At 35.3% G+C, this 23,817-nt stretch overlaps 1 protein-coding gene across 6 annotated transcripts in view; it reads right to left on the reverse strand.

The window, feature by feature from the left end:
• Window positions 1-23,817, reverse strand: part of N4BP2 (NEDD4 binding protein 2) — an 81,889-nt gene that overhangs the window by 33,400 nt on the left and 24,672 nt on the right. For all 6 annotated transcript variants that reach the window (XM_084900241.1, XM_084900242.1, XM_084900239.1 and 3 more), the window contains exons 3-11: window positions 21,266-22,367; window positions 18,403-18,527; window positions 16,094-16,182; window positions 14,625-14,701; window positions 10,197-10,352; window positions 4,899-7,261; window positions 4,006-4,091; window positions 2,526-2,571; window positions 898-1,094 (exon numbers count right to left, since the gene is read on the reverse strand). In XM_084900241.1, the coding sequence (XP_084756367.1) occupies window positions 898-1,094; window positions 2,526-2,571; window positions 4,006-4,091; window positions 4,899-7,261; window positions 10,197-10,352; window positions 14,625-14,701; window positions 16,094-16,182; window positions 18,403-18,527; window positions 21,266-22,356 (4,230 nt within the window). In that variant the 5' untranslated portion in view covers window positions 22,357-22,367. The remainder of the gene's footprint in view (window positions 1-897; window positions 1,095-2,525; window positions 2,572-4,005; window positions 4,092-4,898; window positions 7,262-10,196; window positions 10,353-14,624; window positions 14,702-16,093; window positions 16,183-18,402; window positions 18,528-21,265; window positions 22,368-23,817) is intronic.

The following is a 23,817-nucleotide window of genomic DNA, read 5'->3' on the forward strand; positions in this document are numbered from 1 at the left end:
TTCAACTATATTTAAAACATTTTTCACTCACACCCGTCAGCATGGCCAATATCAATAAATCAATAAACGACAAGTGTTGGCTAGGTTGCAGAAAAAAAGGAACCCTCGTGCACTGCTGGTGGAAATGCAGACTGGTGCAACCACTGTGGAGAACAGTGTGGAGTTTCCTCAAAAAACTGAAAATGGAACTACCATTTGACCCAGTAATCCTACTCCTAGGAATATATCCCAAGAAACTAGAAACACCAATCAGAAAGGATATATGCACCCCTTCATAGCAGCACAATTTACAATAGCTAGGATTTGGAAACAGCCTACGTGCCCGTCAGCAGATGATTGGATAAAAAAAACTATGGTATATCTATACAATGGAATACTATGCTGCCATAAAAAAGGAATTCTTATCATTTGCAGCAACCTGGATGGAATTGGAGAACATCATGCTGAGTGAAATAAGCCAGTCAATGAAAGAGAAACACCACATGACCTCACTCATTTATGGATAATAAAGATCATTATAAACTGATGAACCAAAAGATAGAGACAGTAAAGCAACAAACAGACTTATCAAATTACAGCAGGGAGGGTAGGGAGATATGGGGGAGATAAGAGATCAACCAAAGGATTTGTATACATGCATATAAATACAACCAATGAACACAAAACTCTGGGGAGGGAGGGTATATTTGGAAGGGGGGGCAATGGTAAGATATGTACACAGATAATAATTTAATTTAAAAAAATAAAATAAAACATTTTTCAATTTAAACATTAAGGGCGATCAAGTTAAATACAAATTCCAGACTAGGAAATATATAATCAAATGAAAATCACAAAGTAAACATACATGATCAACAGAGTCAGAGACAAAAGCTTAATATTTATACTAACTCATACCAAATCCTGCTTTTCCTGTAAGGCAATTTCTTCTGACATTATTTCTCTGAGTGATACTTTTTTAGTTTGAGTATTCCAATGATCCAATAAGGGTAGCATTTCAGATGCTGCTAAAGTCTTCGGTAATTTTTTGCCTGTTCTTTGAGATGACTTTTGTTCAGTATTATCAAGACCAATATGCCCAACCAGGGAAGGATCTACAAAAGCAGTATAAATATTGTCAGACCCTCAACAGAAAACATACAAATTAAACATTATACTCTGTTACATTTACCTCAGAGAGACCCAGGGGAAACTTTTTTTTACTTTTAGCTTTTAAATATAAAGCAATTCTCAAGTTTCAAAATACGTCTTCATATAGTTATAAAGCAAGCAAGCAAGAAATGACATGTGTACACAAAGGAATACTATTTCAAATGCGCCATGACTAGGTATCACTAAAAATCAACTCAGCGCTTCCCACTCTTTTCCATACCATATCGACACACAGAAAACAGTGACATATACAACAGTAAACACAGGAAGTTGCAGCCAACTCAAATGATCACCGAGAGCAGCTCTGGTCAGTTCTGTCCAGTCACTCCAAGGACTGAAACATCAATATTTGGGCAAATCTGTAACCAATCCCCTGGAGGCATCCAATAAATATTGAGCAAATGATATTCAACATTCAACAAAAGAAAGGAAATGAACACCCTAAGAAGTTCACAAAAATGTGTAACTATTCTAAGGGATAGCAACACGTTCTGATACCTTCTTTTGCTTTCTTGGAAAGTGAAAAAAAAAGTCAATACTATCATTCATACAACTCTGGATATCCTTTCGGCACCTCGAGTTCTCAAACAGCTTTAGCTCTTGAAGCTACAATACAAGCACATCCTAAGAATCTTTAACTTGCAGTCCCAGTGTGGAGTAAACAAAACAAGTATATGAGGAACTCATACACAAAAGGAAGACCCTTATTATCAGGTCTGCCAACCTGCACTAATCACTGAGGACAATGCTATCAAAGAGAAGTCTAGAATCAAATATTTTCAATTTGGCAGATGTACCTAAAAGAGCAGGCTGACTTTTGTGCTCAAGTAATACCCTGTTTCCCCGAAAATAAGACAGTATCTTATATTAATTTTTTCTCCCAAAGTTGCGCTAGGTCTTATTTTCAGGGGATGTCTTATCTTTCCATGCGTTAGGTCTTATTTTCGGAGGATGTCTTATTTTCGGGGAAACACGGTAGTAACATCAAAAAAATTTTTAAATAGGCAACTAATATTTCAACGATGCTCTCAAACACATGAACACTTTTATTGCTCTCAGACCAGAACAGTTTTCTTTCATTCAGAGCAAATCTTAATGGGAAACACCTTGACTACATATATTAGAGAAAAATCTTACATGTTTCACAGCACTCATGAATACAATTTAGCACTCATAGCTGAATCGTATTACAGGGTGTGTGTTTTCTTCATAATGAAAATAAGACAATTTTTAAAGAACTTTTATTTGCAAATCCAAATTCTTGGGTAATTTATGAAAGTATGCTTAAAATGAGTTACAATTCATACACACATACACACACCAAGTTCAATGTCAAGACAAGATCATTAGAAGTAAAAGATAAGTGCTTTTACCTCCCATTAATTTGCCACAGGAAACCTCTTCTTGTCTTTGTCGCTCCTAAACACAAATACAGAACAAGGGATTGGCAAAGAAAGGTGCATTAGAAAAAAAGATTATATCATTTTTCTCTAGAAATAATCTCTCCTTATAAAATTGTTAATTGTTCTTGCTAAAATCCAAATCCTATATAATAAAAGGGTAATATGCCAATTGACCCTAACAACAGAACGACCGGGAACAACGGGTGGCTATGACACATACTGACCACCAGGAAGCAGAGGCTTAATGCAGGAGCTGCCCCCTGGTGGTCAGTGCACTTCCATAGGGGTGCTGCTCAGCCAGAAGCCGGCTCATGGCAGGCCAGTGGAGCAGCAATGGTGGGAGCCTCTCCCGCCTCATGGCAACACTAAGGATGTCCAACTAACAGCTTAGACCCACTTCCCACAGGGAGCAGGCCTAAGCCACAGTCGGACATCCCCCGAGGGCTCCCAGGGTGCCAGAGGGATGTCTGACTGCCAGCTTAGGCCCGATTCCCCCAGAGAGCGAACCTAAGCCGGCAGTAGACATCCCCCAAGGGGTCCTGGACGGCAAGAGGGTGCAGGGTGGGCTAAGGGACCCCCCAAGTGCAAAAATTTTCATTCACCGGGCCTCTAGTATACAATCAAATTAGGTAAATAAAATTATAAAGTATGACTACATCTATATATTTTTTTCCACTTATAGAGCTCTTATGCTGTATTTAATCAGTCAGTACTGCAAGTCTTTAATTTAGGAAGTAAAAAGTATGACTTTTTCCATTAAAAAGAAAAAAATCAACATATTGAGCTTCATCATTAATTACATAATATAGTTAGTCTAGAAATAATCTAAATTACTTGGGGTGGGAGGAATGAATAATCTTTTAAATTATAAAAATGTATTCTCTCTTAAAGTCGAAGTTCAACATAACTCTTCCATATAACAAAGTTTATTGAAAAGCAAAGGTGACAAAATGAATACAAAAGGAGCGCTCTATAAAAATAAGACTACAGCCCTAGCCGGTTTGGCTCAGTGGGTAGAGCATTAGTCTACAGACTGAAGGGTCCCAGGTTTGATTCCGGTCAAGGACACATGCCTGGGTTACAGTAGGCTTGATCCCCATGCAGCAGGCAGACAATCAATGATTCCCTCTCATCACTGATGTTTCTCTCTCTCTCTGACATCAATAAAAATATATTTTAAAAAATAAAAATAAAGTAAGCCTACAACTCTGGTCAGGTGGTTCAGTTGGTTGGTGTTTCATCCCATACATCAAAAGGTTGCAGGCTCAAATCCTGGTCAGGGCAGATAACTAGGTTGCAGGTTTGATCCCAGCTTGGGGTGAATAAGAGGTAAGGTGGAGGGGAAAGATAATGGATCAATGTTTCACTCTCATATGACTATTTCTCTCACTCTCCCAACCTCTCTAGAATCTACTAGAGGATTAAAAAAAAGAAGAAGAAGCCTACCAACCATTACAGATTCTTTCCATTTCTCATGAATCACTTTAGCCAGATTCAGATCTATGTGAACCACACAATCCTCAACTGTTAGAGACCCTTGTAAAGAAAAAAAAGAAAATTATAATCATTACTCATGTATTTGCAGAACACATACTCAATCACTTTATATATCATAATACTAACTTGTGTCATTAATTATTAACCTATGTTTCTAGTTCTCTTGGAATATTTTTATTTAATGTCATTTTTTTTCACATTTCTTGGCTGCTGCAATTACATAATACTTCATATATTTAAGTTATTCGTGTCCATTAGTCTAAAATTTATTTAATCATTTCCATTAGTTGAGACTTTTCAATAAGTGTGTTCTAAGAAATTAATCTTGCCTTATATGTATCTAGAGTACCACCTAAGGATTAATAAAGGTTCATTTCTGTAAATAGGTATGCAGTAAGTATCAGAGAAAACTTGCAAATATATGCATGGGATAAATACTATTTCTTCAAATTACATTTTTTAAAATCCTCTACAAATACAGTATCAAAAAGAAGGTAGACTGCCCTGGCCGGTGTGGCTCAGTTGGTTGAGCGCTGTCCTGTGCATCAAAGGGTAGCAGGTTCGATTCCTGGTCAAGGCACATACCCAGGTTGTGGTTCAATCTCCAGTCAGGGCACATACAGGAGGCAACCTAGCAATATTTCTCTCACATCAATGTCTGTCTGCTATCTGTCTGTCTGTCTGTCTGCCTCTCTCTCTCTTCCTCTCACAATAAAAGAAAATAAGGTAGACAACATAAATTACTTTTATATTTCAATTAACATATGAAATAATTTTTAAATTGAAATAAAGCTCTCTATATTCTATTCATATAAAGAGTCATAAGCTAATTTACTTTTTCTTTACCTGAATCAATACCAACAGGGCCGAATAATTCATTAAGCTGAAAAGCCAGTTCAGGGGGTAATGCCAGTTCCAGACAGTCTATGGTAAGAGATTTGGTCATCGCTGCTGTGGGATTCAACATCTCCGTCTTATCTTCCTCACTAACTCCAGCTGGCAAAGTACTCCCTGTCATTAGAATTCTTTCCATTTCCTGTTCATCTTCATTCATAAATTCTTCTGTGTTTAGAAATTTTATATAGTCCTTTGGAAGATTTTCATGTTTTTTAATTTCAGAAGAGTCAGGAAAATAAATTTCTTCATTTAACTCAAGATTTGAAGTGCTCGATACAGAGTTTAAAATATCAGACAAATTCAAAGAAGAATGCATACTGTCTCCAATTTCTGTAAATTCTAGAGTCTTCTCCATTTCACCCCAATCTTGAGCAGTAGCTTTTACAGCACCTGAAAACGACTGGTTAATATTATGTTCAACTGGAAGTTCTGCCTGACTATTAGGAAGTACTTCATTAGTATTCTTTAGATCCATGGTGACATTAGGAAATAGACTTATTAATCCAGATTTTTCAGTAGTTGTAGCTCTTATTTCTGCCTGCTCTGAGTTTCCCTTTTCTGGATCACAGGTAGACTGTGCATTGATGTCAGTGATATCAATCTCATGGCTAAATTCTGGCATAGAATTAGAATCTTCCAAGGTTCCTCTTTGGCCAATAATTTCCTTCAAATTAAGTCCTTGAGAAAATGGCCCAATTTGTGTTTCATCACATGAATTTTGGATATTCTCAGATTCAGTATCCTCACATAATTTTGTTTCAGAGTCCAACAAAAGGCTTGTGGCCCAAATAATATCTTTGTTACACCTCTCATATAAATCTTTTAGGGCTTCTAATGAAAAAGATCCAAATAGTTTACAAAGAACATCAAGATTTTCAGATTCATCAGCGCTGGTAAGCTCACTTTCTTCAACAAATGTGCTTTTATCATGCATTACCCGATAGGGAATTGTTTCTTGAACATCTAAGTTTGTGTTAATATTGAAAGCTTTTGGTTTAAATCCATCTAATCTTCCTGTTAATACTCTCATAGAATCTGAAACACTAATTATATTCTTTTCTATTTTCCATAAGAGATTAAATTCCTGTGGTTCGGTCTGGGTACACATGCCTACTTCTACTCCAGGGGCTTCTTTAGGCTTTCCCTCTGGAAATTCAGCTAAAGTCTGTGCTCCTACTACACCAGGAGTAGCTGGAACACTATTGGTAAAAGTAAGAGACAATGACTGTTGCCCATGAATCATTGTATTTGGACAAGTCTTATTCTCACAGGTCATTTCATTAGATAGCATTTCAGAACTTCCTAGAATACTACTACCCAACGTTTTTAGTTCTTCAGGGCTTGTGCCCCAATAGGCCTCATGTGCAGTGTATGAGGATATTTCACTCATAATGTCATTAGTTGCAAATTCTAGGCTGGGTTCATTTAAAGCAGCCTTTGGCGTTTTTGATCTGTGCTCTCTCTGAGCTAAAGAATCAGATGAAGGCCAATCGCCCGCGATGTTAAATGAGTTTGTTTCAGTATTTTTGTAAGCATCATAGTGACAGCTACTAAAAGCTTCGGAAGCATCATCACATTGTGACTTGTCATCCTTTACACTTTCATGTGGACATCCTGGTTGCTGGGTATTGCCCATACTCACAGACAGACCATTATCTAATACTTTGCATGATGAAGGACAATTATACTTTTTGTCATTTTGTACAGATGAAGCCTTTTCCATTTTTCGGTTCCTTTTTGTCCTCTGACCAATAGTTTTATCAACTGGCCAATCACCAACAAAGTTTGATAGCTCATGACTCGGTGACTTTTCTAAAGTTGATTTGCTTTTTTGTTTTCCAACGGCTTTTTTCTTTACTGCTGCACTTTCTCCCAATATTTCACCAGGTGAAGAGTTTTCATTCTGAAGTGATACAGTATTTGAAAGATCACAGTCTTCTTGATTATTTTCACCATAGCTGATACTTGGTGACAGTATCTCTACAAAACTATCTGTTTCGGTTTTACTATATTCTTTTTCAGAAGCCATTTCTACTTGCTTTTCATTTTCACTTTTGTCTGTTACTCCTACTTTGTTTTCAGAATCAGAAAAATATGTGTCTGGAACTTCCTGAATCAAAGCACTCTGAATGTTAGGATTCACATCACTTCCTTTGTTTAAATCTCCACTAGGGAGACATGTGACAGTCTCAGGTAACACAGCTTCTTTGGTCACTTCAAGTTTCTTCTCTTCAATTAACTCTACATGCTTCAGAGGTGAGGATAAGATATTTTCTTCTTTTTCAGAGGTAATGTCTTCATTGTCTTTTGGGCTGTAAGATTTTTTTAAAGGGTTATAAGGAAGCCTCTTAATGTTACTATTAACATTGTGACTTAAATTTAAAAAGCATTCAACTGAAAAGACACGTAACATTTATTTAGTCTAAAAGTTCTAGAAATATAATACATTAAAATTATAAAAGCTAATCTTGGTCTTTCTGTAAGACATTAAGAACAAATCCCTTTGTTGTAACCAACCTAGCAAAATGCTTGGCATCTAGGAAGCACAAAAACTTTTTTTTTAATTGAGTAATATGAGATTTTAAGTTGTTTATTATACATAAATATTAAAGTTATGTTTCTAAATATGTTTCCAAAAAAGGGCAAACCTCCCTGTTTTTTTTTTTTCCTACCTCTTTAAGCTTAACAATGTGAAACTAGGTCTGCCTCCATATCACCTACCTGTCATTTGCTACAGAGGAAAATGTTTAAATTTCATTTACAAATCACAGAGAGTCAACCAACATGATTTGCACAGTTAAAGAAATGAGAGAGAGGGAAGAGAGCTCTCAGTGGAGATTTTTAAAAACCATCCTTAATGTTAACTTCAGACCCAGAGAGCACTTTTGCCTAATCATTACTTTCCTTATCAATTTGTCAACCTTCCTTACTTTCTTTACTCCAGGAGCTCTCAAAGTCTTACCTTTCCCATTAAGCCTAAAATCACATCTAGATTGAGTTTCCTATATGCCAGATGCTATTCTAATCTAAGTCCTTTACAAGTGTTAATTAATAATCCTTATGAAATCCTATGAGGAAAGTGTTGTTTTACCACTTTAGAAATGAAGAACTGAAGAATGGAGAGATTGTATAGTTACATATTATAAAATTTGGGGTGGAAGCCAGGAAATAAAGCTCAAGAATCCATGTTCTTCACCACTTTGCAACACCTCAATGAAAAGGAATTTATGAATTTTCCCTTCCCAATTCCCAAGTTCTCTTTAATAGAATCTCTCCGTCCATTAGAATCATAAAATATGGACAATTCAGACCTCTATATATAAAGTTCTTCTTGCCGAAACCGGTTTGGCTCATTGGATAGAGTGTCAGCCTGTGGACTGAAAGGCCCTGAGTTCGATTCCGGTCAAGGGCATGTACCTTGGTTGCGGGCACATCCCCAGAAGGAGGTGTGCAAGAGGCAGCTGATCGATGATTCTCTCTCATCGATGTTTCTAACTCTCTATCCCTCTCTCTTCCTCTCTGTAAAAAAAAATCAATAAAATATATTTAAATATATATATATATATATATATATATATATATATATATATATATAGTATATATATGGCCCTTCTTTACTCATGCAATCAATTGTTTGTGTGTTTTAAATTTTTCACAGAATCAGTACTATCCTGGATTACAAATTTTCCAAAGGCTGTGACTTGGCCCAGGCTCAGTTGGTTGAAGCATTGTCTCATGCACCAGGTTGTAGGATCGATTCCCAGTCAGAACACACACCTAGATTGTGGATTTGATATCCAATCAGAGTCCATATGAGAGGCAAGTGATAGATGTATCTTACATCAATGTCTGTCTGTGTGTGTCTCTCTCCCCCCTTCTTTCCTCTCTAAAAATCAATAATTAAAAAGTCTATGATTTGCATTACTTAGTAAAATTATACCACTAATAATTAATTTTTACACCCTAGCCAGTTTCGCTCAGTGGATAGAGCATCAGCCTGGGGACTGAAGGTTCAATTCCAGTCAAGAGCACACGCCTAGGTTGTGGGCTCAATTCCCAGTAGGGGGCGTGCATTAGGCAGCCAATCAATGATTCTCATAATTCTCTTTCATTTTTCTATCTCTCCCCCTTTCTCTCTGAAATCAATAAAAACATGTATTTTTTTATTTTATTTAATTTTTACTATACTAGCATGACAGCACTAATTCATGCACCAGTGGGGTCCCTCTGGGTGGCCTGCAGGGATTGGCCAAAACCAGCAGTCCAATGCCACCTGCAGCTCCTACCTGCCGCTCAAGCTCATCCCGGCCTCACTGTGCTGTCACAGGCTCTTGCCCAATAAGTCCTAATCAAGAGGCTTGCACTGCTGGGCTTGCCACCCATGAGCCCTGAGTCTGGCACCCTCCCAAAGGGAGTGGCCTGTGGGATTGGGCTGAAACCGGCTCTCTGACATCCCCTGCGGGGTCCTGGATTGCGAGAGGAGGTAGGCCAGGCTGAAGGACCCAAAATTGGGCTAGGGAGGAATCACGGGAGAGCTCCGAAGCGTGTCTGGCCCATCTCACTCAGTCCCGATCAGCCAGACCCCAGCAGCAAGCTAACCTACCTGTTGGATCATCTGCCCCCTGGTGGTCAGTGCATGTCATAGCAACTGGTCCACTTGTCAACTGTCTGCCCCTGGTGGTCAGTGCATGTCATACCCAGTGGTTGAGCATCCTTAGCATATCATTACCATATTATGTTTTGATTTGTTGTTCAGCTGTTCTGCCGCTTGGTCTATTTGCATATTACCCTTTTATTATATAGGATATAAAAGGCTAATACACAAAGTGTCTCCTCGGGAGTTCGACCAGGAGACTGGGAGTTCAATCACTCACTATGACGTGTGCTGACCACAAGGGTGCAGCATGGAACAAAGGAAGACCCCAGCCAGCAGCCAGGGAAGGGAGGTTCCAGACAGCAGCTGGAAGGAAGGCCCTGGTCAACAGCCAAAAGGCCTCAATCAACCCTTACCACCCACCAACCTAGGGACCCTAACCATGCATGAATTACATGGCCCCACAAAACCCCCAGACAATGAAAAAACTCTCACATCATCACTCAAACTTTTACTTTCCCTGCTAATAATATAGATCTTGTTTCAGGTAAAAATATATATAAGCTATACAAATTATCTGACAGTGATTTCACAATATAATTTTTTTAACCATGTTTTAAATAGAAAATTTGTACATAGGGACTTGAACCTACCTAGAACTTCGGTCCTCAGGCGAATATGCACATAACTCAACACGTTCAATTTTTTCTGGCATTGAAGAACTCATGATTATTGGCACTGAAACAAAACGTTGGTAGTGTTCCAACATTCTTGTTATTTTTTCTTTGCTTACCCCATGAATATTACGCCTTAAAAATCCAGAGGAGAAAAAGATAAAGATAAGGAAAATTAAGCTTTTAAAACAATCAGAACAAATAATGTCATAAAAAAACAATATTTATAATGCATAAAAATAACAAAGCTGATTATTAAAATAATATATACTACTTTAATCTAATTTTCATTTTATTCAGGATTTCTTAAATTTTCATTTTATTAATCATTCCATTTAATCTTGTTCCAAATACCCTTTATCAACTTGGAAAAAATGCATAGATCCTAATAACTTTAGAAGTTATTCTCAAGCTCTTAAAAAAAATCTCATAGGAATATGACCATCATTTCAAGATTTTAATTACTATTAAATAGTGAGTAAAAAAAATTCCAAACTAGATGTTCCAAAGGACCCTCCTGCTGCAAAAAACTGAAACCTAACAAAATTAAAGCAAACATACATTTTAATACATCTTAAGTTCAAAGAAAAAAATTCCTAACACTTAAAATCTCAGATGTCCAAATATGAAGTTTGTTATAGTTGTGACTTAACTCATAATGGTTTATTTCTTTGTGTGTTTTTGTTTATGAGCTTATATTTAATGGAACCTAACATATTGGGATCTTTAGGGCTTAACCTGGGAATGCTTTCATGCATACAGCATCTGAATTGGCATCTTCCAGGACCGTATGCTTTAGTCTTACTTAAAGAAAGCATCTTACTGCATCTCTCCTGTCTAAGGTTGGGTCCAAGGCTTAGGGTCCGGATCCCAAGATAATATTAGCATTTGCCGCCTGGCAAATCTGGCTTTCATATTTACCTACCTCAATCCTGTCTGGTTTCAGATCACAGAGAAGCACAGAGAAAATATGAAAGGAAAGTTAAGAGACATAGACATTGAGGACAGAGCAAAAAGGTCTAGTATATGTTTAATCCAAGTCCCAGAAAGAGAAATGAGAGTACATGGGACAGAAGCGATTTAAAGAAAAATGGCTTCGAATTTTCCAGAACTGATGAAAAAAATCAAGCCCGTGATCTCAGAAGCCCAACAAATCCCATAAAAGATAAATAATAAGAAATCCACAACTAGAAAGAGTTTCAAAATGGTCATTCAAAGATAAAGAGATGATATCAAAAGCAACCAGAAATTAAAAACAAAGTCACCTACAAAGAAATTAAAATTACAACTAACTTTACAACAAAAATGGAAGTCAAAGAGAGTTAAATGTAATCTTCAATAACAGAAACTGTCCAGCTAGAATTTACACAATAGCAAAAGTACTTTAAAAGAATGAGGACAATAATAGGATTTTTAGATTATAAAAAAAAAAAAAAAAAAAAAAAAAGTGTGACATAAAGCAGGCCTACAGTGTAAAGAAAATCCTAAAAGATCAATGTCAGGCAAAAGGAAATTCCCAGATGAAAGATCTATAGTGAAAGAAAAATTAAGCACAAAGTGATAACTCCATGAGTAAAAATAAACAGTATCTGTACATTCTGGATAATCACAGCATGTAAGTTGGAAGAGAGGTATTCACAGCATGTAAGTGTATTAGAGTTAAAATATTTAAAGGAGTAAAGCTAAGGAAATGCTTCAACTTTAAAATTTGCATGATAAAATTTTTAATGTAACACTAGAAAAATAAAAAAGTACATAAAATTTCCAAATTAGCACACAAGAAAAAACTGAATAAGAAAATTTGCATTCAATAAAAAAATAAGCATGATAGGAAAATTTTTTCAAATAAATAATTTTTTGTGATATTGATAGAAGATAAAACAATCACAGAAAAGGTGAGATAAATATAAATCAGAGACACTAAGAAGCAAGACCAATTATATAAAAAAAAAAAATAAATAACCATAAAAGAACTAAGCTTAATCAATTAAAATCCAAAAATAAACAGTGATTTAATTAAAAACCCAACCATACTGGTTCAAAGAAATATACCTAAAAACAAAAATACTGAAAGGTTGAAAATGAAAGTATAGAAAAAGAAATAACTCTCAAATATAACAAATTCTATTAGTATTAGACAAATTAGATTTTATAACAAAAATTAAGAAAAAGAGAAAATGGCCAGACAAAGATAAAATATTCAATGAACCAGAGGTATATAAAAATCTTAAGTTTCTATACACTTCAAAATACATCCTCAAAATATATAGAGTGAAAAATAGGCAAAGTTATAAGGAGAAACTAATATATTCAACACAATACAGAGAGATTTCAACACACCTCTCTCACAGAGATTTCCTCATATTAATCCATCAAGCAAAATTTTTATAAATATATTTTATTGATTTTACACAGAGAGGAATTGAGAGGGACAGAGAGTTAGAAACGTCAATGAGAGACAAACACCGACCAGCCGCCTCTTACACACCCCCCACCGGGGATGTGCCCGCAACCAAGGTACATGCCCTTGACCGGAACCGAACCCAGGACCCTTCAGTCCGCAGGCCAACACTCTATCCACTGAGCCAAACCGGTCCCGGCGTCAAGCAAAATTTTTAAAACTAAAAATAAAGCTATGGAAGATGTGAACAACAGAATAATAATATATTAACACACCATAAACAGTATACATTTCAAGCAAATAAAAAATATTTATTTAAAAACTTACAATGAACTAGACCATAAATATATTTTTTAAAATATCAGGTAATTGGTATCACACAAACTGCATAACCTTACCTACTAAAGTTAAAAACCAATTTTTTTAAAGATAAATTAAAAAACCATCTGTTCAGAAATTTAAAAGCATAGTTATAAATAACCCAGAGGCTAAAGAATAAAATTAGTCATAATATAAATTACAAAACAAATGATTAAAATTCTGGGAGCAGCTAACATAGGTACCTAGTGAAATTTATAGCACCAAATTATATTACAAAGTGACCTAAATTTTCAAGTAAAGATTTTTTTTAAATAAAAGAATATACAAAGCAAAATAAACTTTTTGAAAAGCGTAGAATAAAAGAGAAGCAGAAATATAAAAAATTAAACATAAAACAACTTATAATAGATCAATCAAGCAGAGTTATTTGAAAAGGCTAATAAAGTCTGATCTCTGGTGAGAATAATCAAGAAAAAAGAAGGAAGATACACATAAACATATTAAGATGAAAAGGGGAACTTAAGTATAGATACAGCAGAGGTTAAATGGTAAGGTAATTATTTTAATAAAGTCTTAATAAATTAGAAAGCTTTGGTATATTGGAAAAATTTCAACTGAACCTTCTCAGAAAGAAAACACCAGATCCAGATAGTTCCGTAAGTAAATTCTATCAAATAATCAAACTTTCATAAACTCATAAAAGAGAAAAAGAAGAAATACTTCCCAAGTAATTTTGTGAAATTAGTTATGATACCAAAGCCAGGCAAGGCAGGGCAAGGAAGAAAAATCTGTAGGTTAATCTCACTCATTTATACAGATAATGTATCAAAAGAATAAAAAGGAATAAAGTACTGGTCTATTCTACATGGATGAACCTTGAACCATTAAACTAAGTGAAAGATGCCAGATACAAAAGGCCACATATTGTAGGATTTCATTTATATGCAAAATCCAGAATAGACAAATCCTCAGAGAAAGAAAAACCGATTAGTGGCTACCAAAGGGAGGAGGGAATTGGAAGTGACTGATAGCAGGTTCCGGGTTTCTTTTTGAATAGTTGCTCAACATTGTGAATACACTAAAATTAGGTTGTCCTTTAGTTAGTATTGAATTAATTAAAATTGCCAAGAGAGACTGACTAAACTAAATTAGGGCTATCAGAGGAAGTATAGAGCACAAAGAAAAATATGTTGTCTGTCCTTGTCCAAGTAACATTTTTATTCAAGTCAAACCACCAAACAAAGAAAGGGGGAGGTGAAATACCTGGACAACTGAACAGCTGGGCATTTGCTACCTTTTCATCTATGTCTCCTCACTTCCTTGCAGTATTCTAAGTCACTAGGCAGCTACAATAATTTGTTCCTCCCAAACTTTAGCATCTGTTCTAGTTTCAGATAATGACGTCATATTATTAGTAAGTATTAAAGAATTGTCTATATACGGACAACTGGAATTTTTCTATTAATTAACTCAATTGTAGTAACAAATAGATGCACATTCTTCATAAATTGAATAAAAAGCCCATATGCTTTTTGTTATATAAAATTTGTTATCAATTTTTAAATGGCTAAGCTGCAATCTACTCCATTTTATTTCATTCATTATTCATAAGGGAGAAAATTTTCAATAGATTTTCTATCACTGTCATGAAATAAAAAATATATTAAGTAGTCTCCAAATTTTACCTTGCAAGTTCCTTTGGTCTGAACTTCCACCATGTGTCTGGTTCCCGAAAAAGGACTTTATATTTATGTTTTTGAGACTGAAAACAAAAAATAAAATAAAAAGCTTTTATAAATAATTATATTTATGAAATTAAATTCATTGTATCCAATTCATAGCATGTTAAAACTGAAAGAACCCAAAAGCTTATCTAATCTTGTGAGGTGGGTTTTGTTAATCCTCACCTGAGGATAGTTTTCCATTGTTGTTGTGTGTTTTATATATATATATATGTTTATATATATTTGTATTGATTTCAGAGAGAAAGGGAGAGGAAAAGAGAGATAGAAATATCAATGATGAGAGAGAATCATTGATTGGCTGCCTCCTGCATGCCCCCTACTAGAAATTGAGCCCACAACCCAGGCATGAGCCCCGGACCAGAATCAACTGGGGACTTTTCAGTCCATAGGCCGACGCTCTATCCACTGAGCCAAACTGGACAGGGCTCCATTAATTTTTAGAGAGTAGAAGGAAGGAGGAAGAGACAGAGAGAGAAACATCACTGTTAGAAAGACACATCAATCGGTTGCCTCCAGGACCAGGGAACAAGCCTACAACCAAAGAATGTGCCCTTGACCAGAATCAAATCTGGGACTCTTCAGTCTTGGAGCCAACGTTCTATCTGAGCCAAACCCACTTGATGAGCATGTTAAATTGGTAAAATGAACAATCTCTTTGACCCAGCAACTAACTTCCAGAAATTTGTGCTATTGACAGTTATATAGAGGGTAAAGATATGTATACAAACAGGATATCCCGTTCACCATTATTTATAATAGCAAAAGAAATACATGTATCAGTAGCTTATGGAACTAGCTAAATACTGAGTGTATAACCATACAATGAAAATATACAATTTTTTAAATTCCATATGTATTGAGAAGAGGTCCTTAATATGTTAAGAAAGATACAGAATTTTCAGCCCAGCCAATCAATGATTCTCTCATCATTGATGTTTCTATCTCTCTCACCCTCTTCCTTCCTCTCTGAAATCAATAAAAATATATTTAATAAAAATTTAATCTCAGAAAAAATTTAGCTTTATGAAAAAAACAATTCCTGTCGAACCGGTTTGTCTTAGTGGATAGAGCATCGGCCTGTGGACTGAAGGGTCACATGTTCGATTCCAGTCAAGGGCATGTACCTTGGTTGCAGGCACATCCCCAGTTGGGGGTGTGCAAGAGGCAGCTGATCGATGATTCTCTCTCATCGATGTTTCTAACTCTCTATCCCTCTCTCTTCCTTTCTGTAAATAATCAATAAAATATGTATTTTTTAATTTCCTCTTTTCCTCATTTTGCTGAAGACCAGAGAAACCTTAGTTACAGACAGTCCATGAACTGCTTTATTTAAGATTCACTTATGTAATTGACATCCCCAATAATTTCGAACCCACTATTATAAACTTATGACAATATGAGGTACAAACCAAAGCAACATATGGCTTCATTTCCCATGCCTGTAGGTTTGTATTATCTATTATTACAGGAGATACCTTCTTTTCAAATGCTTCTTTTGCTGAAAAACACAAACATGAAGTCATTTTTCATAACAATATTAAGTGTGACCTTGGTATTTTAAAAATCTGGTCTTGCTTTCATAATTTGAAAGTTACAGGTAGTGCTAATTTTACTCATAGCTTCTTCTAAATATCACTTTTGAATGTACAAAAAATTAAAATACAAAAAAAAATTTAAAATACAAGTAAACATTGAATAATAAACACTAATGTTATAATCAGAAAAAATTATTAAATAAAAACTATATGATCTAAGTTTTACATGTGTGTCACATGTATTAGCAGCATAATTAAAATCCTATCATTAAAAATACACTAAAAGTATTTAACACGACCCTCGAGGATATCAAAAGGGATCAACTAGAAATTAAGCATACACTGACTGAAATAAAAAAATATTATACAAAGACCTAAAAGCAGACTAGGGGATCGCAAGAATCAAGTCAAAGATATGGAATACCAAGAAGCAAAAAACACTCAACTGGAAAAGAAAAAAAAAAAAGAATCCGAAAAGTTGAAGATAGTGTAAGGAACCTCTGGGACAACTTCAAGATATATAACATATATGTTATATATCTAGTTATAAATTAAACAACTTTTTACAAATTGGATGTCTATCAGAATTATGGGGGTCCCAGAAGAAGAGAGAGAGCAAGATACTCAAAACTTATTTGAAGTGCCGAGACCGGTTTGGCTCAATGGATAGAGCGTCGGCTTGGGGACTGAAGGGTCCCGGGTTCGATTCCGGTCAAGGGCATGTACCTTGGTTGCGGGCATATCCCCAGTAGGGGGTGTGCAAGAGGCAGCTGATCGATGACTCTCTCTCATCGATGTTTCTAACTCTCTATCTCTCTCCCTTCCTCTCTGTACAAAATCAATAAAAATATATTTAAAAAAAAAAAAAAAAAAAAAAAAAACTTATTTGAAGAAATAGTAACAGAAAACTTCCCCCACCTGGTAAAATAAATAGACTTACAAGTTCAGGAAGCACACAGAAACCCAAACAGAAGGAATTCAAAGAGGACCACACCAAGACACATCATAATTAAAATTCCAAGAGCAAAAGACAGAGAGAATATTAAAAGCAGCAAGAGAAAACCAGGTAGTTACCTATAAAGGAGCACCCATACAATAGTCAGCTGATGCAGGCCAGACGGGAATGGCAAGAAATATTCAAGGTGATGAATAGCAAGAACCTACAGCCAAAATTACTCTACGCAGCAAAGTTATCACTCAGAATCGAGGGCCAGATAAAGAGCTTCATTAATAAAAAATAAAAAAATAAATAAAAAATAAAAAAAAAGCTAAAGGAGTTCATCACCACCAAATCAGAATTATATGAATTGCTGAAGGGGGTTCTTTCGGAAGAAATCTGGTGATTACTTCAACTAACATCTTTAGTAATGAAACAAGCTGACATCATGTACCCTCTGATGTGATATGCATCGTCTATGTATTATGTCCAGAAATGGTTAACTGAATCTAATAAAGAAATAATTAAAAATCCAAGAGACATTCTACAACCTAGGTGTGTGCCCCAATTAGGAATCGAACACACAACTTTTCTGGTGTAATGGACAATGCTCCAAACAACCAAGTCACCCAACAGGGTTGTTTATATTATTGAATATGAATTTCCTATATGAAATTTAAACTATCATGTAACTAACCATTTCATAATAAACCACCTTCAGTGAATATAGTTGCACTGCACTAAGAAAGAAATGAAAGTTTTACCTATAATCTTCCCACAGTTTCAGTTTAAGGATAGCCATTTTTCTCTTACACTATCCTCCATAAAAATTAAACCAACCTAGGAAAGACTGGTGGTTAACAATGCAAATTCCATTTTAGGAAACAGGAACCAGAGCATAACAGACAACTGTAACCATCTTGAGCTATTCTGAGACCCAAGGAGAAAATCTGACTGACTTCTGACAAGATTCCCATTGAATAAATGAAACAAACATACCATGCAATGTTCTATGCATTTTACAAAAATTAACTCATTTAATCTTCATAACAGTTTTGAGAAAGACTACCCCTTTTACCTCTTATGGAACACAAAAATAGTGACAGTAATAACTAGACATATATGTTATATATCTAGTTATAAATCAAACAACTTTTTACAAATTGGATGTCTCTCAAAATATAAATACTAAGAGAATTTTTTTCTACTCTTAATATTATCTGGATTCTGATGTCTATTTTCTTACCACGATTCTGGTTCCATTCATGTGCTTCTCCTAAGTACTTTACATCAAACTGGTACTGTCCATTTATGTAAAAATAATCATCAGTACTAAGAATGACTCCACTTGGATTATCCTCTTGCATAGTCCTGTAAATATAAACGAATTTTCATTAATTTTTCTTCTAAATTATCTCTATAAGTTAAGTGTGCCAAAAACATCCAAAAATATAACATTAATAGATAACTAATTTAATCTGTTAAATTGTACAAAGCTAAAATAATTTGGGAGGGGTTTCTGACATCTCTATTCCCAAATTTTGGAATTTATCTTCTACATAATTGAAATACATGCAAAGACTAAACAAATAAAATCCACTGAAAATATCACTATTCTCTCCTCTAAAATATGTATAAATACAGTATATGTAAAGCCAAAATGTCTTTTGAATTTAATTTTAATTAGCATCTACTAAGTGCCAAGCATACATCAATGAACAAAAAAAGATAAAAACTCTTGCATTCATGGAACTTACATGCTAGTGAATGCTCACTTGATCTCACCACCTTCTGAGACTCTACATTTATCCTCCTTTATCTCTTAAGTCTTCCCTTCTCTAATACTTCTTTCCCTTTAAACATGCATAAATTTCAGCTATATTTAAAAATTTCCACCACACTTTAAGGATCCCATTCAACTATTACCCAGCTTCTTTCCTTTCCTTAACTACTTTATCATCAATGCTTCCTTAACCCTTTTGTCCTTTACCTTCACAATGAAACAAAATTGTTTTTAAGATAGCCATTCATGAGCTTCTTTCCAATAAATCCAAAAGCCTTTTTTATCCCTTATTTCCTTGGGCTTACACACTAATTTAATACTGTATACCATTTTCTCTGAGAAAACTCAGCTTCTGTGCAACCACTGTGGAGAACAGTGTGGAGTTTCCTCAAAAAACTGAAAATGGAACTCCCATTTGACCCAGTAATCCCACTTCTAGGAATATATCCCAAGAAACTAGAAACACCAATCAGAAAGGATATTTGCACCCCTATGTTCATAGCAGCACAATCTACAATAGCCAGAATATGGAAACAGCCTAGGTGCCCGTCAGCAGATGATTGGATCCAAAAACCATGGTACATCTACACAATGGAGTACTACGCTGCCATAAAAAAGAAGGAATTATCATTTGCAGCAACCTGGATGGAATTGGAGAACATCATGCTGAGTGAAATAAGCCAATCAATGAAAGAGAAACACCACATGACCTCACTCATTTGTGGATAATAAAGAACATTATAAACTGATGAACCAAAAGATAGCTATAGAGACAGTATATCAACAAGCAGACTGTCAAATTACAGAGGGGAGGGAAGGAAGATCTGGGGGAGATAATAGATCAACCAAAGGACTTTTATACATGCATATAAGTACAACCAATGGACATAAAACTCTGGGGAGGGAGGGGATGTGTGGAAGGGAGAGAGGGGGGCAAAAAAAAAAAAAAAAATAAAATATATTTTAGAAAAAAAAAGAAAAGAAAAAAAAAAGAAAACTCAGCTTCTGTGTCTCTGCACTTCCTCGTTATTACTCTCTACTCATTCAAAAAATATTAGGCCCTGGCCACATAGTTGGTTAGGGCATCATCCCAATATACCAAGGTTGCGGTTCGATCCCCAGTTTAAGGAACATACAATAATCAACTATATATCTTTCTAAAAATCAATGAATAAAAAGTTTTTTAAAAGGCAAAAGAATATTAATAAGTTCCTACTTTGTGGAAAGTGCTTCTTTCTCTCTCCATTTCCTAACTGCAGCTGCCTCTTGCTTCAAGGCCCCTGAAGTCTAACCTGTGTCATAGTTCTATAACCATTTTTTTTAAAATATTCACATAAGAATATGTTTTGCCGGCACCGGTTTGGCTCAGTGGATAGAGCATTGGCCTGCGGACTGAAAGGTCCCGGGTTCAATTCCAGTCAAGGGCATGTACCTTGGTTGTGGGCACATCTCCGGTGGGGGGTGTGCAAGAGGCAGCTGGTCGATGATTCTCTCTCATCAACGTTTCTAACTCTCTATCCCTCTCTCTTCCTCTCTGTGAAAAATCAATAAAATATATATTTAAAAAAAAAAAAAAAAGAATATGTTTTTATTGATTTTGGAGAGAGGAAAGAGAAAGTCAGAAAAACAGATGTAAGCAAGAAATATTGATAGGGTGCCTCCTGAATGCGTCCTGACAAGGAATAGAACCCATAACCTGGGTATGTGCCCTGAGGAGGAATCGAACCTTTTTGGTGTATGGGGACGACACTCCAACTGAGCCACCCGGCCAGAGTAGTTCTATTACCTTTTAAGTTACCATTCTTATCATTCCAATCTCTTTCACAAAATGTAATATCAAAATTAATTTTAATATCCTTAATATTAAAGTGTTTTATTGTTATCATTAAGTCAGTGACTCATCCTTTGCTCTCTTCCTTCAAATCACATTTCTAAAAGCATTATTTAGCAAAATGCTACAATTCCAAATTTCCAATTACCAGTAGAATTCTTATACTTAATACTTCCTTGAATTCAAATCAAGTATGGCTCTTTAACTCTCTAATCAAAGATGAACTCATCCTTCTCCCACACAAATTAGTTTTCTTTCACATAAAGTTATTTCTGTTGATTTCACAAACACAATCTTGGAATCATTTTTTTTTTTTTTCCTACTCTGGTGAAAACAGTAGAATCAGCCACAAAGTCAGAAAAAAAAAAAATCAGTAGAAAATAAACATTTAAGGGATTACAAAACATCTCTATTAAGCAAAAGCACATGTTCATACTCAATTACAATCTTCATGTTCATGCACTAGAGTTCTTAAAATTCCATTAAACCTCATACCTTGCCAAAAAAGATTTTCCTGATCCCGGAAGCCCTCTGAGAAGAACAAGAACCAGTCCAACGTAAGATGTCTTCTTTCTTACAACCTGAGAAACTGGAATTTCTTGCACTTGATAAGCACTTGTTCCCTCTGGATTTCTCCATATCTTTGTTGGAGAAGGGTGAGAAATCATTGGGGATGGAAACGTATAGTTGACAGGTCTCCAGTGTGCAGCCGTGGTAACAACAGGAGCTACAAAGCCATGGTTTGCTTGAAAGAGGTCAAAAGCAGGAATCATTGGATTCCACATTGGTGGAGGTGGAGGAGGCAGCAACAGAGGATAAGGGGCAAGCACTGGACAGTAACTTACATCCTTTCCCTTTGGTGGCAATTCATTATGCTTGTGTGGCTTGAAATTGAATTCTTCAGAAGGTACAAACACATCAGGGGTAGAAGTAGATGTCTGATTCCCACCGGCACCCAGTAAACCAAGCCCTGGATTTTGCACAGTACAGTTTAAAGGAGCCTGAGGTTCACTGGCATCCAAATCTACAGGGGCTTGAGAGAACTGAGTCTCAACACACTCAGATTCTAAAAGATCATTCTCTTTTTGATTGCTACAACCCACCGTAGTGTCATCTGTTACATTTAAAGAACTACTGAGAAGAGAATCTTCCAATGTGTCATGCTTTATAAAACTTCCGGGCTCATTTGAAACTGACTGTGAAGTTAAGGTGTTTGAACTTAAAGTAGAGGCAGAAGTCTCTAAATTTTCATTGTTCAAATCCATACTATTTGAATCTGAATTTATAAATGCACTTGGGTCACTAAAACTATTAACATCTTGCAAAGGCAAAAATGAGCATTCTTGGCCATCAGGAGAAGAGTTCAATTTCTCAAAAGCATTCTGTATCAAGGAATCCAAGTCTTCAGTTAACTGCATGTCGAAGAATGAATCCATTTTTGAATCTTCACTTTCTTCTTCCGGTGGACACTTTTCCATTATTTCATTTACTGCTGCACTTACTTGTTTCTCAGAAGCAATGATGCTTTTTGAAGACGACTCTTCTATCTTGGTATCAGTGGCAGATAATTCTAATAGACAATCCATGGCATTATCAACTGCACAACAATAAGAATAACAGCAATAAAATATATGCATACATGTACTGAAAATATTAAATATAATTATTAAAACTTACAAATAATTATACTGGATTTTGCATTACAGAATATAAAGAAAGATAGAGATATGCAATGTTGTTACTTACAAACAGTAATAATTAGGTTATTTAAACTGCCATCAAGTAGATATTTTCTGATGAATTTACTGAGTAAATGTAAAAAGATCTATAATTGTATGTACTAGGGTTATTTCTAAAAATCCTAAAACCAGTTGATCTATTCAAAAATACTTACCTACTGCATGGCCTTTTAAATAGTAAGTATTTAAGGTACTCTTTTAGTAAATCTAATTTGAATATGTAATCCATGCCATGAATTTCACTTAATAAAATATGTAAGAACAGGCACTACCTACATAGCAGACATACTTTGTACAAAGATGAGTAAGACATTGTTTTATTAATACTACACTTAAAGGAACTTTGCAAATTAAGAAAAACAAATTGCCAGTTATAAAGACAGTCACTGGGATACAAAGTACAGCATAGGAAATACAGTCAATAATACTATAATAATTATATATGATGCCAGATGGGTACTAGACTTATGAGGGTGATCACTTTGTAACAAATGTCTAATCGCTATGTTGTACACCTGAAACTAATATAATATTGTATGTCAACTGGAATTGAAAAATAATTAAACAGAAAATTTAAGGACTTTTTACAGTTTAATGGAGGCAACTAAAGATAATTATATTTGAAGACAATTACATTACAGATTAAATAATGCACACTTTAAATAATATATAAATGCCATTGCAGCCTTGTAGGAGGATAAGAAAAGACATCACATAAGGTGATAGGTGAACTAGGATTTGAGGAATAAAAAAAAAATTGTCAGATACAAAAGGGAAAGGCAAAGCCAGTCCTGAGAACATAAAGCATGTTTAAGATATTAAGAGAAGTCGGTGGGCACACAATAGCATAGTGGAGTGGATAAGAGGAGGAGATGAAACTGGAAAGGGAGCTCAGGTGTCCTGTATGTCATGGTAAGAAATATCAATTTTATTTATAAGGGAACTTGAAGGGAAATGACCTATCATATAACATTTGGGCTAGAAGTTTACGGTATATGTATCACCTCACTGAATCCTCAAATATAACAATGAAGTATCGTATTCTTAGCAAATAGATAAAGAAAATGAAGTTCAAAAAGTACATTAAGTTGGCCCAAGTCACACAGATAATAAGTGACAGACTCATGGCTGGTAAATCTGACTCCAATGGTGAGCTCTTTCTGTTACAACACAAACAGGGAGCCATTAGAATTAAGCATTTGAAATGTGAGATTTTTATCTTGTGTTCTTTTAAGGAAGTTAAACATGGAAACAACACAGCACGGTAACAACTCTCGTCTGGAGTCAGAACAACAGCATTTAAATTCC

Source organism: Pipistrellus hanaki (genome assembly GCF_964339955.1).
Source record: "Pipistrellus hanaki genome assembly, chromosome: 1".
Classification (NCBI taxonomy): domain Eukaryota; kingdom Metazoa; phylum Chordata; class Mammalia; order Chiroptera; family Vespertilionidae; genus Pipistrellus; species Pipistrellus hanaki.